Raw genomic sequence first — 17,940 nt, 5'->3', positions numbered from 1 at the left:
CCATTCTACAGATGAGAAAACTGAGGCCAAAAGTGATTAAATGATTTACCCAGGGTCACAAAACAAGTATGTATTTGAGGCTGGATTTGAACTCAGATCCTCCTGACTCTGGGCCTGATAGTCTATCTCCTGTAGTCTATAAACTCTATATACCAGATTTGGAAATCAGAAACTTGAGTATTCAAGTGACTGATTATGTATATGCACACATAGGGAATTCCATTGTATTTGCTTTTATTTCACCAATCCACTTCCCCTACTTCAAAAATTTAAGTTGGCCTAAGAATTTTTTTCACTTAATAAGCATTTATTTTCCCCCCCTTCTACTTCTCTCCTACTTAAAAAAAAACACCCCAAAGGAAAAAGCAAAACATTGTTATGTATATGCTTAGTCAAGTATCACAAATTCCCATGTTGGCCATGTCCAAAATGTATCTCATTCTGCATATTTAGTTCACCTTCTTGTCAAAAAGTGGGCTTGAGGGGCTCTGAAATGTACTTGCTTGTCACAAAAATACCACTGCTGACACTAACAGGCATCACCATTCATTTCTCCTTAGTGGGATATTTCCACTGTTACTCATTCTCCTGGAGAAACAACAAAAATAGGGACATCGTCTCCAGAAAATCACTTTTAAAATGCATATGACTTTCCTGAAAAAGAAAATTACAGAATTATTGTCTTTTAAAAACTAGGAAGTAGCTCATTTTTTCTAAGTTCTCCCTTTCTTTTAAGGTAACAAGGGAAAGGAGCCCTCTGGTTATAAAAATTTCTCCCTTATCCTTCTCCTATTAGCCCACAAGGTAGATTAGTTAGTTATTTTATATTATTTTGAGATTGTCTTAGGTCCAATGAATTTGAGGTGATGGGAAACCAGATAGATAAATTTCAGTGGAGGGGAATCTTAGGATATAACAGTGAAAAGTTTCATCAATGGGGGATGGAGGCAACTTGAGACACAGGTCAAGATGATGGGGTTCAGTGATGGGGGTCTCAGAATGAATGTTTTGGTAATTTGCTGCTGTTGTTCAGTTGTATCTAAATCTTTGTGACTCATAGGAGAAAGGAGCATAAGGAATAATGAAGATGGGCACTATAAATAAACTTGATATTTCATAATCTTGTCTGGATTTGACTCTAACCTGAGTGATGCATCAGAAAGAATATCTGGATAACAGAACAACCCAAAATAAAGGCATTAACTATAATTATATCCAATCTTCTGGGAAATCCTCTTTTCCTACCTTCTTTCCTTCCTCCTTTCCTCTTTTCCCATATTCTTTCCTTCCTTCCTTTCTTCCCCATCTGTCTGTCTGTCTACCCCATTATCTAAAAACTGCATTTCTTGGGTTGGAAATCCAATGACCACTCATCAACTTGATTCCACTACTCAACAGCCGCAGAGCTATGACTTGCTCCATTGCTGATTGAGTCACTTCAGTTTAGCCCACAGTAGCTCAGAACTCTGGAGATTAAAGCAATATATAGCAGGCTCAGTTTCCCTATATCAGTGAATTAGCCTTACCACACCTGACAACTTTCCTATCTTTAACATATGACCCCTCCTTAAAAAGTCTGATTTATTTTCTTTTTCTTTTACATGCAATTTAAGTTAAACCAGGCAGTTTCTAGAGTCCTGTCGAAATTCACTAACTGCAGAACAATTAAAATAATAAAGACAACTTTTTCCAAAAGGATAATTTTTTCCGAGATTCATAAGACTTGATTCTGGGCTCACCCCAATAATTTGTTAACTATGAGACCTAGGAAAAGTTCATTATTCTCCCTGAGCAATATTTGTCTTGTATAGCTCAGAGTTTTCTATGAATATCAAACGAAATATTGTATGCAAAATAAATTTGTATGTTAGTTCCTTTGGTCATAGCTGAGTGGTGTTTGGTTTTTTTTTTTGTTGTTGTTGTAGGTAACCCCCTCTTCCAATGCAGATCTGTGATTATTCTGCAATTTTAAATCTTAGAAAATTGTATGGATAGACAGAGACCAAATGATTTGCCAAGGAGACCACATGGTATATATCAGTTGTGAAACTTGAATTTTGATGATTCTCTCTCTGTGCTATACTGAACTGCTTTTCATGTTGGAAACATGTAGAAAGAAACATAGAGATTTTGAAAATTTTAGAGTTTTCTCTTAAAAGTTTGCAAACATTCCTGAGGATGATCAAAGAACATGCTTATAAACTTATGGTTAGTTATGTGTCAATATAGATTATGGTCTTTTATTTTGCTTATATCCACAGTAGATAGAAGTGAAATTTTAAAATCCATTTATACCTACCTTACTCAACTTTCCCCTCGATTTTCCATTTCCCCCTAATTTCCTGCCTCTTTTTTTCAATCTCTTTTCTCATAGCTTTCTGCAAACTTTAGTTTCCATGCTGAGTACAAAATTGCCTGACTCCTGAAGTGTTGTATTTAATCTTTAGAGAGTGTCTTATCAGCTCTGTCCCTAGGGTTGGTGGGAAAAAACAGATAATCATCAGACTGTAGCTTAAAATAGCCAAGGCACACCTAAGCTTTCCTTCTGAAGCCCCATCCTTCTCTTTGGGGTTGGGTTACTTGGTCACCCACCCATGGACCAAGTTACCCTGGTGCTCAAGTGACATTTATAGCACTCAGGTTGACTGAGTAACCTCTTATTTAAATGTCTGATTACAGCAAGGGGGATGAGGTAGAGCAGACCCTTTGATCGGATACTACTCCAGAAGAGATTGTGATACTATAGATCATATATTTAGAACTGGATGGGACTTCAAAGCATTTCCACTTCATTTTACAGATGATCAAAGGTTTGGAAAGATTAGATGATTTACCTAGGGTTGCACAGTAATGACAAGCAGGATTTGAAACCAGGTCTTACTCTTGGCTTTGCACCTTTTGCCAACACACTATGTCCACAAAGTCAGAATCACCTAATCTTTGAGTTGGAAGGAATTTCTAGTCAAATCTGTACTAGAAAAATAATTTATTTGGGTTCAGGTATCTGACAAGAGATAAACCTTTACTTGAAGACCCCCACTGATGGGGAACTATTATCTCCCAAGGTAACCTTTTCTACTGTGAGTTATTGGGAATTTTCCCCCTTTACATGAAGCCTAAATTTCTTCTCTTCAACTTTTATCCATTTTTCTTAGTTCTACCTTCTGGGATAAAGCTAATTATGTAATATTATATGTATATACATATGTATATATCAGATAAACATATAGTCTAATAATCTCACTTCTACATGACACCTATTCACACACTAGATTGAAGGTAACATAGCTTCATCCTCTTCCTGAGTTCCTCTCTTCTACAGATTATCAGCATTTCATTTGTGGGATGATACTCATTTGGCATAATCGTTAGACTCTTCATCATCCTGGATACTTTGCAGTTTTCCCATGTCCTTCCTAAAATATAACTTCCTAAACTAAAACAAAAAATTCCAGATGTAGTCTGACCAGGTAGAATATAGCAGACAGGACTGTAACCTTCCCATGCTTAGACAATATTTCTTATCTGAATATATCTTAATAGTACATTTGGTCCTTTTGGCTGCCATCACATATTCTTTTTTTTTTTTAGGTTTTTGCAAGGCAAATGGGGTTAAAGTGACTCACCCAAGGCCACACAGCTAGATAATTATTAAGTGTCTGAGACCAGATTTGAATCCAGGTACTCCTGACTCCAGGGCTGGTGTTTTATCCACTGTGCCACCTAGCCACCCCCATCACATACTCTTAATTGTGCCTTTAGACCATTAAGATCTCCAGCTCACTATGTGTTTGTGAAGGTGGTTTTTCTGAACCCAGGTAAAACTTAAAAAACTTATTCCTATGAAATTTCACTATATTAGAATCAGCTCAAAGTTTTTATACTGTCATCTTTTTGGAGTTTTGTTCTGTTGACCAGTGTGTTAGTTATCTCCCTTGGCCTTTGGTCATTGGCAGAATGGAAAAGTATGTCATAATTTAGACCTTCATTCATGCCCAATATTTTTTCCATTTCTTTCATCTATTAAAATAACAGTATGGTTTTATTTAATAAAGCATTAATTCTACCTAGTTATTTGAATTATCTCTCCTTCTTCTCCCACTGTGATTTCACTGGCATAGGGATCTCTGGTGAAGAAATTCTCTATCAATGTAGACTATCAATTACTCTGTATCATATGGTCTGAGATAGCTGCATGGGGAATTGAGGAGTTAAGTGACTTATCACTATGTATCAGGGGTAGTGCTTTAGGTCAGGACTTCCTAACTTTAGAGTTGACTTTATCTGGGGTATGATGCTGCTTCTCTTATGTATTTGAATTTTTTTAGATGACTTTTACAGACTGAAAAGTGTTAAAGGAGGAATTTCAGGCATCTTTACAATAGATAAAATATTTTTGGGCTCCAAAGATCTGTCTAATCACTCTTCAAATCATTCCATTTAGACATCATCCTAATCTACTTTCTCCTTAGGCTAATCCTATTTGAGATTGTTAACTGAATATGGAATTTTAAATTTTCCGGATGTCTGACTTGAATTGAACTTTAGTTTGTTCATTTTAATTTAGCAATCCTTCTGATGGTAGCCATGCAAAAAAGGCTATTAACCTAGGACTAAATGGAACTCTGGAGTAAACCTCCACTGGTATGACTAGTGGCATAGCCATGCTGAGAAAGGACACAAAGGTGGTTGTCTGAGGACAGTCTTGATGTGGAGGGTCGTTTAGTAGGTCAGGTGATCTGAATTGGTAATATACTTATGATTTATCTTATTTACCTGATATCATTAGGGAACTGAGAAAATAGTGAATTTTCCAGATAATACTACTTTAAGTATTGATTTTATTTTTGTATTTTAACCATTTTACCCATAATCTTTAAAATAGAAATTACATAGCACCCTATCTCATTAAACAAGAATACTAGGTATAGCTTAGTCATTTATTAAATTGAGGTATGAAAAGCACTTACCACGATCCCCCATTAATAGGAATGAATGGGAAAATAGGGAACCATACCTTTTACTTTTAATTTGTACACAATTCTGTGTCATCAGGTTCAAATCTAAATGTTCCTTGCTTAAAATGTAAAGTTCATGGTCTATATTATAGATATTTTTATTATTGCTCAGAAGGATTATTATTTTCTTCCAGATTCCCAGCAGAATAATAGATTAGTTGATATTTCTAAAGTTGATTACTATATAACTAGTTATTACTGCATATATGAAGATCACTACATATTTTCAAATAGGATAACACATTTAAAAATTGAAATAAGAGAATTGTCCAAATATAGAGAAATATTTGATTCATGACAACAAATGATCAAATTAATTTATTTGTTTTTGTTTTTGTTTTTACAAGGCAAGTAGTTGACTTGTCTAAGGTTACATAGCTAGGCAATTATTAAGCTTCTAAGGTTGGATCTGAACTCAGGTCCTCCTGCATCAGAGCTCTGTTCAGTGCGCTACCTAATTTAAAATAGCTTTTTTTCCAGTTTAAAGTTCAGCAAAATTTGATTCAAAATGAAAATTTGAAATTTAAGAAAATTATGGTGCTTCTAAATTAATTTATTATTTACCTGAATCCAATTTAATTTTGGATACCATCCTGTCTCAATTATTGAAGCACCTTTTTCTCACATTTACTCTTTCCCTCTCCAACATCTTTAATCTCTTTGTTTCTAGAAGATAGTTCTTTGTTACTTTTAAATGTATACATGTCTCTCCCTTCTTGAAATTCTCTTTGCTTTATCTTCTTGCTCCATTTAACATTTATCTTTTTCTCCTTATTTGGCTGCCAAATTTTTCAAATGAGTGAATGAGGCAAATTGTTTTCAGTTCCTGACATTTCTTCTACTATTCCTTTTGCAATGTTTCCCTTCCCCACACTTTAAATAAGCTATTTAAAACAAACAAATCTAAATCTAATATCATGTTATTTGTTCTATTATGCACTTAACACATTATAACTGATGTTATATTTATTTTTTTACCTTTCTCATCATCACTATTAGGTTATAAGTTCCCTGAAATAGAGGCTGTGAAACAGCATTTTCCCCACAGTATTAGTATCGTGACCATTGCATACAGTAAGTACTCATGAATGCCTGCTGAAAGAAGAAATGGATATTGAGTCATCTTTGACACATCCCTCTCCTTCCACTATTAACAGTTAGTCATCAAAATATATTTCATATTTAACTCTTTCTTTACATTTACATTAGTACAATTTCAGTCCAAGGCACTTATCACCTCATGCCTATATTATTTGTAGGTTCAACACACTGATCCTAGTTTCTTTCCTCATAATTGTACATAAATTTACCTTTCATTTATTCAGGATCTACTGTGAATTCCCTTTCTCACTAGCATGTTTATAAAAATTTCTATGAACTTTTCAGATGATATAAAGCTAGGAGGACTAGTTACTATTAATTAGATGATACAATTAAAATTGAAAGAATGATGAGAAATCAGTATAATGAAAATGAATAGGGATACAAATTAAGCACAAACAAATTTTGTTTGGAAAGAAAAACAATTTAAATTTAAGTTAAATAATTAAATGTTTTGATAACATTTTCTGTGAAAACAAAACTCAACAGCAGTGATTTGTTGACCATGATGTCAATATAAGCCAACAGTAATACTGTCAAAAATAACATGAATTCTTAGCTAAAATTATAAAAATGTAATATCCAGCTCAAGCGATGGAGGAGTTTCATTATTCTTTATGATGATCACATCATATGAAGCATATTATTTCCATTTCTGGGCACTATATTTTAAGAGTGATACTGACAAAAGGGAACACTACCAAAAGAGGATGTGCAACATGGTGAAGAGTATGAGGGAAAGGAGAAATAATATCAGATTTGCAATTGATAAAGCGGGGGTCTATTCCCAGTTCTGTCATGAGCAAGCTGCATATTCTTAGCTAAATTATTTAAGCTTCATAGATTTAATTTCTTCTTCTGAAAAATAAAGTAGGAAATTGAACTAGGTGGTTTTTTTTTTACATTGTCTTTTTCAGTTTTAACAATCCTGATCTAGTTTTCATTCTACTTTTACAATTTATTGTAAATATACAATTTATTTCCAAGCATATTCTATGTTTCAGTAATACTAATCTCTTTCTCTTGCTATTTACAGATCCCACTTCTTTGTTTTTGTTTGTTATGTTTCCTATCAATATCCATTCCTAGCCATTTTTAAAACCCATCAAAAGTATCACTCCCTTCATGGAAATTCTCCCTATTCAGAGTCCTCACTGAGCCCTCTCTTCTCTGAACTCCTATAGCATTTGCAATCTATATATCACAGTCTAGTTCTTAATTATACATTATTTGGAATTATTTTAAAATTTATTTCATGTGTAGAAGTCTGGCTTTCTTTGACAAGAATGGAGGCTGTTTGAATAAAGGGGCAGTCCTTAAGTCAAAGTATTAATTATTATTTTCATATTATGAATTCAAATGTTGATTTGAAGAAAATGTGAAGAGATTACTTAAGTAGAAGACTCAAACCACTGAGGTCTAAAGTTGAATTAAATTTTTATTTGCATTATTGATCACAAATTTCTTCCAGGAATTTTATCCTTACCTAACTGATACATGAGATATAGATTAGACAACAAATCTCACCACTCAAATTTTCTTTGGATTTTAATTTTTTCATAGTTAATGTAGAGCTATGACGTTTCCTATTTATAAGTACTAACACTCACTGAAATTTCTTATCATTTACCTCATACAGTTTTTGGGAGCAAAGTTGTTTGTAAACTTTTTTAAGAACCATATAAATGTGAGCAATTAATCAGGATAACAAAATCATAATTAAAAATTAGGGATAGAGACTGAACTAGTCATCTTATTGGTATAGGGAATTTCTAGATGAAGAAACTCCCCCAACCAGGGCAGATTGGTACTTTTTTTGGAAACTTAAAATACTAGAGAACTGCCAAGAGAAATAAATGACTTGTCCAAAAGTTGTCCAGAATTACAAAGCCAGGCTATGCCAGAAGCAAGACCTGAACTCAGATCTTCTGCTCCAAGGATAACTATAACTACATTGTCTTTCTTAATAATAAAATATTTTTTTGCAATAAAATATTGCACCACAATGAAGCATAATATTACCCTGTCTTATTGCCTGTTACTTAAATTATCCAAAAATACCAAAGAGGTATTTATGATGCAAAACTTTAATTAGTAGAACTAGTTATTTTATCCTTCTGTGCAACAGACTGAAGAACCTGAAATAAGAGAATAATAGTTTGTTCTTCTATATGAATTCTACTGAAAAAAGATTAAAAGAACACAATGAATAATCATTAAAATAATCAACCTCAAAATATTTGGTGATTTGCTGTAAAGCTATTTGGTGCTCCCTCCACTATGCTTGTTACAAGACCTTGCATCCTTATGTTTGTTACACAAGTTAATATTCAATAATAGTTATTTTTAAATTGATAATTAGGAGAAAATTATTGTTTATGTGCTTTTCCTAAGTAGTAATAAATGTCTGAAATTCTTGCAGCTAAAACTATGTGGAAAAGAAGTATCAGAAGTAGGTTAAGAGATCAGGAACAAACTGTTTTCTTGAAATAAAGAATTCAAATTATAAACACAAGACCAAATATAAAACATCATCTTACATTATTTACTAAAAAACTACTATATAGCTATGCAATTACCCTTAGAAATCCACATAAATTTAAAAGATTAATGCTTCAGTGGAATTTTTTTTGGATTTTACTTATTAAAATTCCTTAATAATTCATGTGTGGCAATACTGCTAATGAGCAACAAAACCTCACTGTATCTCATTTAAAGTTGGCACCTTTGCTGACAGTTAATACGGCCATGAAACTTTGGGCCAGCAACTGAATAGCAGCCCTTGGCTTTTAGTAATTGACACCATTCCATTTAGGATAGTTCCAGAAAAAGCTACAGCCTAGAAAAGTAGTCAAATTTTGTGGTCACTTGTTAGAAAAATGCATGAGTTTTTTCCTTATTGTCTTATTGCTCACAGAAAGGGAACAGAATAAGGATGAACTCAAAGCACAATCATGGTACTGTAAAAAAGAGATCTGGATTTGGTATCAGAAGTTTGAGCCTGGCTCTGCCACTTACTGACTGGATGAGCCTGGACAACATTTTGGAGCCTCAGTTTCTTCATCTATAGAATAAGAATATTAGTGCACGATGTTGGAGGTTGCTCTGAGGAAAGAGATTTTTTGTTTACCTTAAAGCAGTATATAAAATGAGATGCTATTTGTGTCTTCCATGTCCATAGGGTGGCAGCTGCTCTTCTTAATAGCAGAAACTGTTTTTCTGGATTCCAAAATCATTTCCACTGATATTTCAGATCTGTCATTTAATTAGCATTTGATCTCTTTACTTATGAAATTGAGGCCAATTGAGGTAAGAATATTTTTTTTTCCTTCTGTATCTCAAAACCTCTTGACATTATTCCTAACTCCCTTTTTTTTTTTAGTTTCTTTACCTTCTCAAGTCTCTGAAAATGAAGTGGTTTTTCTCCTTGAAAAGGTCAATGCCTCAATATGACTTTGATCCTATCTCTTCCCTATCTTATCTGGCAGATTTTAACCTTAATTACACTACTCTTTAAAATCTTCAACCTCTCTATTTAATGGTGCTTTTCTCATTGCCTTTTTAAGGTCCATTTGTCACCCATATTTAAAAACAAAAAACAAAATCTTCCCTAGACTATACCATACCCTTGAGTTCTTATACCATATACCTATCCTCCATTTTTTAGCCAAAGCCCTTGCAAAGGCTGTCTATGCTCATTTGGACAATAGATTCTGTAGGACAACAGTCATATATATTCCATTTCATGCATATCTTTTGTCCTTTTAGTTTCATCTTTAAATGTATTTGTAATGACCTGATTTAAGTTGGTCTTTATACCAAGCTCTCCAAAGGTTCTACCTTTTTCACCATTTTATGAGATAATATTTATGCTAATCTTCCTTCATTTTCCTCTGTAATATTTTTCAAATGACCTCACAACTCTAAAGAAGAGGTTGGCAAACTGAAAACAGCCAAATCTGCCCTGCTGCCCGTTTTTTTTTTTTAATTTTTTATGTTGCCTGGTTTTTAAGGTGAGCTGAATTTAGGCTGCAGGTTATAGTTTTGCCATCTCCTTTTCTAAATTGTTGCTGCTGTTCTCATTTGTTACGGTCCTTTACATGGATAAAATATTGTGTTTATTATCTGAGGTGGTTTCTAGCTCCATTTTGATCTCTATGTTGAAGGAACTATTTTATACCAATTAAAGTTATCTAAGAAATGGTGACAGAGTCAATGTCTTTACTATTATCAATTTACCAAGTAAACAGGTTATTTTGTTAGGTTAGTTTGGAGCATTTGTCATTACATTAAATATCTTCTCCTCTTCAGTCTTTCTTTGCTTTAGTCTATTGATGACTAACTCCCATATTAGTTTTTGACCATTTGCTGTTAAGATATAGTTGTTTTTCATTTCTCTGATGTTATTTAGTGCTTGCCACATCGAGTGTTATTTTTTGCTGCCTTCTGGAAAACAAATTAATGATATAAAGAAAAGCAGCTTCTGGGTAATTCACAGGACATCTGATATTCTTCAATTCTTAATCTTTTATCATATTTTCCAATATATGTTTTCCAACTCCTACCCCACTCCCCATGCCCACCTTCACAGGGAACATCAATTATCACTGTGGCTTTGGTATAAACACTCAAGTCCATATATATTTTTATTCTTCCTTCTTATTAAAAGATGATGCATAAGTGGCAATTATCTCCAATGTGGATGCAATAAGCATATAAAGTGACACAATAAAGTGTCTTGTGAAATTTTTTTGGTTGATTTTAAAGCATGATAACACCAACTTTTCCAGCTACTTTATTCATTACTTTATGAAAAATCTGAGAGGTATTTTTAAAAATTTAGCTCCATTTTGAAATTGTGACCTGAATTATTTGAAATGTAATAATGATTACATTTATGATGAGAATATCAATATGTATATGATTTGGTTCTTCAAGTAATATATCTATATATTGATCATTTGGAAAAGATCTCACATTTAGAATATTAAGTAAAAGGAATATTTTAAGATGGTCTAATCTGTTGTTGATACTGGATCTGAAGCCTTTTTGCTTGTTAGCAGCCAGGGTAACATTCATACTATCAATAAATCCTAGAGGAGCATGTTTCCTGTGAATATTATTCTTTTCTCTCTCCTTCTCTCTAGCTACCTGTATAACAAAAGAGCTAGTCCAAGGTAAAAAGCAAATAATATTAGTGTAAACATACCATATTTTAACTTTCAATAGAATTTAGGACAAATACAGTCTGATTTCAATAAAGATGTTCTCTTCTAACTTCCTCAAATCCTGGTAAATCCATGGCAAATTGTATCAAATCAAAATTCATAATCAATCATACCTGGTATAAAATGGAAGAGGTAAAGTAATTCTGGTCCACTTGTTGAATGTATCTGATATCAGAATTCTCTGGAGATGATATCGGTTGCATTCTACATTTGTAGGCAGGCAATCTCTTAGCACTGGATGCCATGACAGTCCAAGGTCTATTGAATATTCCAGTTCAATAGCTAAAAATGGCAATATATTTAATGAGTTGGCATTTTGGATGTCAATACTTTTTTGGGAATAACTACATATCCTGGGACTAATTATTTACAATAGTTGTATATATTTTGTTAATCACAAAATATGACTTATTTATGTTACTATTTGTAACACAGAATGTGCAACCCAGGTGGAAGTTTTATCAACAACTTATAAAAAAGGAGCATTCTGTAAGATATCATTATTTTTTTAAAAAAAATTAAAGGTAATAATCTTTGTTCTTTGTTCAAACTTCATAATTCTTTCTCTGGATACAGATGGTATTCTCCATTGCAGATATCCCAAAATTGTGCCTGATGGAATGAGCAAGTCCATTAAGGTTGATCATTGCCCCCATGTTTCTGTTAGGCTGTTAGGGTGCACAATGTTCTTCTGGTTCTACTCATCTTGCTCAGCATCAGTTCATGAAAATCCTTCCGGGCTTCCCTGAACTCCCATCCCTCCTGGAACAATAGTGTTCCTTCACATACATATACCACAGTTTATTAAGCGATTTCCCAGTTGATGGACATTCACTCAATTTCCAATTCTTTGCCACCCAAACAAAGCTGCTATGAATATTTTACAATTTTTCCCCTAATCTTACCTTCCTCCCCCCCCCCCAGAAGGCAATTTGCCAGTCTTTACATTGTTTCCATGGTATACATTGATCCAAATTGAATGTGATGAGAGAGAAATCATATCCTTAAGGAAGAAACATAAAGTATAAGAGATAGTAAACTCAGACAATAAGATAGTCTTTTTTTTTCTAAATTAAATGTAATAGTCCTTGGTCTTTGTTCAAGGTTGATCATCACCCCCATGTTGCTGTTAGGGTGTACAATGTTTTTCTGATTCTGCTCATCTCACTCAGCATCAGTTCATGCAAATCCCTCCAGGCTTCCCTGAATTCCCATCCCTCCTGGTTTCTAATAGAACAATAGTGTTCCATCACATATATAACACAGTTGATTAAGCCATTCCCCAATTGAAGGACATTTACTGGATTTCCAATTCTTTGCTACCACAAATAGGGCTGCTATGAATATTTTTGTACAAGTGATGTTTTTACCCTTTTTCATAATCTCTTCAGCATATAGACCCAGTAATAGTATTGCTGGATCAAAGAGTATGCACATTTTGTTGCCCTTTGGGCATAATTCCAAATTGCTCTCCAGAAAGGTTGGATGAATTCACAGCTCTACCACAATGTAATAGTGTCCCAGATTTCCCACATCCCTTCCAATATTGATCATTGTCCTTTCTGGTCATATTGGCTAGTTGGAGAGGTTTGAGATGCTCAGAGGTGCTTTAATTTGCATTTCTCTAATAATTAGTGATTTAGAGCAATTTTTCATGACTATGGATCGCTTTGATTTCCTCATCTTTGATTTCCTCATATGCCTTTGCATATCCTTTGACCATTTGTCAATAGGGGAATGGCTTGTTTCTTAAAAAAATTTGACTCAGTTCTCTGCGTATTTTAGAAATGAGTTCTTTGTCAGAAATACTAGTTGTAAAAATTGTTTCCCAATTTACTACATTTTTTTTTTGATCTTGGGTTGCATTGGTTTTTGTCTTAAGAAGGAATATTCTGATACATGTAAATATTTTACATGTTTTCAACATGATTCGATAGTTTCTAAACTATTTCCAATTTTATTCTGGAAATTATTTGCATTATTAACATTTATATGGAATTATTAACATTACCAATTTACAATTTTCTTTCTATAATACTGAACTAACTTCTCCCTTCAATTTGAATGTATTTAAGTCCAACTGACATATGAAATTGATTTATTAAAAATTACTTTTTAAATTAAGGATATATCAGAAGCATAATAAATTTTCATAAAACATTTAAACCAAGATATTTCAATATAAGCAACTTAAATTAAATATTCTTATATGGATTTATTTAGGCCATGAGGAAAAATTCATTTTTTCTTTCAAAAAAATCACAGTATTAAAATTTAGAAACTCATATTTGGGGTGAATTTGATTAACAAATGTAATAAGGAATGATGTTCTCAAATAAGAAAATTTATTATTCATATCAAATATGAAAATAATTACTTTATAACTAAATGAGAAATTAATATAAAGTAAAATACGAAAAAATATCTTGGGGACAGCAAGCCCCATAACCTTCACTCTCCATACTCTTTGCCTGCTCCCTTGTTATTCTTTTGTTTGGAACACTATCATTACATTTCAAACACGATTTTCTTTCTGGTCCTGATTTTATTGGTGTAGAGAAGTCTTGGTGAGAAAACTCAATGTACCAATGTATGCTAGCAACTCCTTTGCAATTTAGTCTTCGAGAGCTGTCTCATACACTGAGAGCCTGTAAAGTGTCAGAGATGAAACTTCAAACAAGGTCCTCCTGAATCTGCAGCCTATTCTCTGTTCATTATGGCAAATTGCTTCTCTTGCAATGATTAAAATAAAATTTGACACAAAGCGTTCTATTGGAGGCATTGTGTATTATCAGCATAGAACATGCCAATAATAAGTACCAATCGATTTTAATTTTTTAACTTCTCAACAGTGTAGAAGTTTTATTTAGGAAAGATGTTGCCATGTTCCTGAAAAACATTCATAATTCTTTTTAGCTTTTTGTCTCTAATAAATACCTACCGTAACAAGAATCTGTAACAGAGCAAGAGGCTGCAAAGTCTATTTGCAGGAAGGAGTCTTCATTCACGGCAATATCAGTGGTGACTACATAACGTGTACTAGCCTTTTCAATGAACACCAGGGCATCTCCAGTGGAGCCACACACTGGCATCTTTGTACCCCCAGGGTGAAGTAGCCATTTTCTACTATCCAGAGTGGTGAAATCATCTTCCAAGACTGTATTACCAGAAATATTTCCCCCAATAAGAATCTGAAATATTATATAAAAATAAACCAGACACATTAAACTAAAACAGAACTGTTCTTTTTTTTTTTTGGCTAGCTTATTCAAAACTGGCATTGTAATGTACACACAGTGTTAAGGGAATGTTAATAATGTTTTTGTTTTTGTGGTCTGGTTGCCCATCTGGCAAGTAGCTACTGAAAACAAATCAAAGGAATGACAAAACTACTTAGAGGCTCCATAAGCCAAATTATGCCTTTTGGAAACTCCATGCAACCAGACTGGGAAGTCAGAATTTGGCTCATGGAGTGATTGTTTTCCATGTAAAATTACTATTTAAATGTAGTTGTGCCCTGAGGCTCTTCAGTTCCAATTCTTTGCACGGACTATTCCATGTGTTAATAGCTTTTTTGAGGTCCATTTGATGTAATTTATTAGGTATGAACACAGACCACAATGAAGAGCTGGGGAGATTTATGTATGTTTTTTTCAAAAGGAAGAAGAGGATTTGGGAATCACTGCATATGGCAGCCAATTCTGATTTGCATATTTTTCTTTTGTACCCTCATAGTCCTATTGATAAATTGCCTACATCCACATGGGATAATCTTCTATGAGCAGGACTTGGACCTTCTGCTGCAGTTTGATTTTTCTAGGCTTTAGGCAGTTGGGGAAATCATTTGAGAATTAGATGTAAAAATTCATGGCTAAGTTTTCTGGCATTATGTGGCAGTATGATTTTGGGAAAGTCACGTAACCTTTCAGGGCATCTAGAAAATGAGAAGGTCAAGCTCAATAATTTCTAAAACCCTTTCCAAATCTAAAAATCCTTCAATTCCCTGGTTTTTAATGTAATTAATTAAACAAATAAACCTGTAGAAACTGACCTGATCAATAACCCAGGGACTGTAGAAATGTCCATTTTCTGATGGCTGCCACCATCGAAGACGAGTGGAGCTGGAGCGGGCTTTCAAAGGTATCTCCAGGGCAATGTACCTGCCGACATTGCTGGAATTACTGAACAGGAATTCTTGCATGAGGCTCCAGGAGAGGCCTCCATTGAGTGAGTATTGTAGCAGCACAGGTTGGCTTCTGGGGTCTGGAACTCCTTTACCACATCCAAGTCTCATGAAGAACTGTACAAATCTGTCATCAGTAAAAAATACTCATCTATTTATTCAAAGACAAATGCATATAATCAATAGACTAGAAATGTGAAGAAGAATGAGATGGAGGGAATTGATACAGCCAATGAATGAGATCTTTTTATCTGTATCCCTAATTATTCACTTCTAAGATCAACTTTGTTTTTTAATGAAAAAAAGTCTATTAAGATATCTAGACTGACATCTCACATAAGTCATTTTCTGACTCAAAGATGAGCATATTTGAAATACTTTAAGACAGAAAATAAAATTTTGGTTTTTAATAAACATAGGCTTTAGTAACATCAGAAAAAGGAGAGTTATGCAAAATGACATACCCCTATAAAAGTAAAATTTGATGACTACTGAAAGACACACTGAAAAATGGCTATTTCTCTCCCTTTTATAGTCTTCCTTCACTCTGCAAACAGAAGATTTTTTAAAAAAGTGATACTTAATTTTTCCCTTTTGTTGTTCATTATAAAGAAGATAATTATCCAAGGAATGTGTAAGTTTGGGAACATGTTGTTCTTTGGTTAAGATGAGAATTTGGCTTTTTGCCATTTAGAATTAAGAACATAAATCATCAGCCATGAATCTTCAAACCTCCAACATGGTGTTTTCATACATTACATCTTTAGTTAAGAGTAAATGTTATGTTATAGCATATCACAAAGAGAAGTCTAGGTGATGTCTAAGAGTTTGAATCTAAAATTCTATGATTATAAGATACAGATTATTTTTGAATGTAGGCAAGAGTTCAAAAAAACTACTCAGGAATGATATGCTTCTTTTACAAAAACCTTTCCATTCTGGGTAGAAGAAAGTATGCTGGTTGTCCAGTATTGCTGAGAGAGTTGGGAGAAAGAATGCATACAGGTTGCTACCCCTTATGGGAGAGATGGTGGGGTCTTTGCTTTTCTTGGTAATCAACCAATGGCAGCCTTCTCAAGAGACAGGAAGGTGAGCAGAGTGACAATTGACTGACATGACATTAAACATAGCCCATATGTTAAAATAATAAAATAGAGGACAACATTAGAATTCTAGATCTGAAGAGGCTTCACAGGTATCTTAATAAATCTTGCCAAAATCATCTTGGGCAGATCTTCTATGTATTCCTGACCCCTTATTAGCTAGACATTGTATTTACTAGTTAAGATGAGATAAATTATTTTTTTGTATATTGGTGGTACCTATTTATTAATTTAGTATTGTACAGGGTGTCCATAAACTTAAAATATATTTGTGTATATATACAAACTATATTTCAATAAAATTGATTTATTCTGTTATCCTGTATATTTATTTTATTTTATTTTATTCCCTTAAAAAACATTCTGAGAAGGGATTTACAGGCTTTACCAGCCTGATAAAGGAGGTCAAGACATTAAATGTTAAGAACTCATGAATAGAGAACATATAACTAATGTTCTACATGTGTCCACAAATGTGTTTATATTCATGTGCACAAATAAACACTCATAAACATGGACATGTACATTGTCTACACATGTGTGTGAAATGGTACAATAGGTAGAAAATCAATTATAGAGTCAGGAAGACTTAGACTCAAGTCAAGATATATGCTACTTCTGCCACTAAGGGCAAATTAAATAATCTCTCAGTTTCTCTAGGTACCTCTCTGAGATTATAATTTATAGATGAGCTGACAATTTGCAGCACTGATAAATCAAATAACAAGCATTTATTAAACATTAAGTGTATGTAAAGCATTGGGCTAAGTGCTGGGGATATGTAAATAAACATATACCATTTTTCTCCCTTCCTTTTAGGATCTTAAATCCTATCAGGACAGACATGTATCATAAATATATGGTATGTTTACATTTATATAATGCTTTAAAGTTTTAAAACACTTTCTTGTTTTTTCATTTTACTCTCACCACATTTTTGGGAAGTAGGTGCTCTTACTATCCTAAAGTTACAAATGAGAAAAATCAGACCAAGAAAGGTTAAATGATTTACTCAAAGATAGCATTTCTAACCAAATTTAATACTCTATTTGCTTCTTTATCTCTATCCTTACATTTATATAGAATTAATGATATGGACTCCTCAGTACTCTATCTGTTGCTTTATCTCTATCCTTATATTTAAAATAGAGAAATAATGATAAGCACTCATGGCTTCATTGATGGAGGGAACTCACAGGCAGAAAAATTCCTTGTACCATGCAAGTCAGAACTTTTTTGGCAACTTATATTCTTAAAGCGTTACCCAGAACACAAGAGATAAGGTGATTGTCTAGGGTCACATAGGT

The 17,940-nt window shown here is 33.4% G+C and overlaps 1 protein-coding gene across 1 annotated transcript in view; it reads right to left on the bottom strand.

Moving 5' to 3' along the window:
- Positions 1-17,940, bottom strand: part of RELN (reelin) — a 548,816-nt gene that overhangs the window by 59,490 nt on the left and 471,386 nt on the right. Inside the window, exons 44-46 of the mRNA XM_074193988.1 lie at positions 15,399-15,657; positions 14,289-14,538; positions 11,461-11,629 (exon numbers count right to left, since the gene is read on the bottom strand). Of these exons, the coding sequence (XP_074050089.1) occupies positions 11,461-11,629; positions 14,289-14,538; positions 15,399-15,657 (678 nt within the window). The remainder of the gene's footprint in view (positions 1-11,460; positions 11,630-14,288; positions 14,539-15,398; positions 15,658-17,940) is intronic.

This window comes from Macrotis lagotis, chromosome 7, assembly GCF_037893015.1.
Source record: "Macrotis lagotis isolate mMagLag1 chromosome 7, bilby.v1.9.chrom.fasta, whole genome shotgun sequence".
Lineage (NCBI taxonomy): Eukaryota > Metazoa > Chordata > Mammalia > Peramelemorphia > Peramelidae > Macrotis > Macrotis lagotis.
This window is presented reverse-complemented; position numbering and strand designations above follow the sequence as displayed.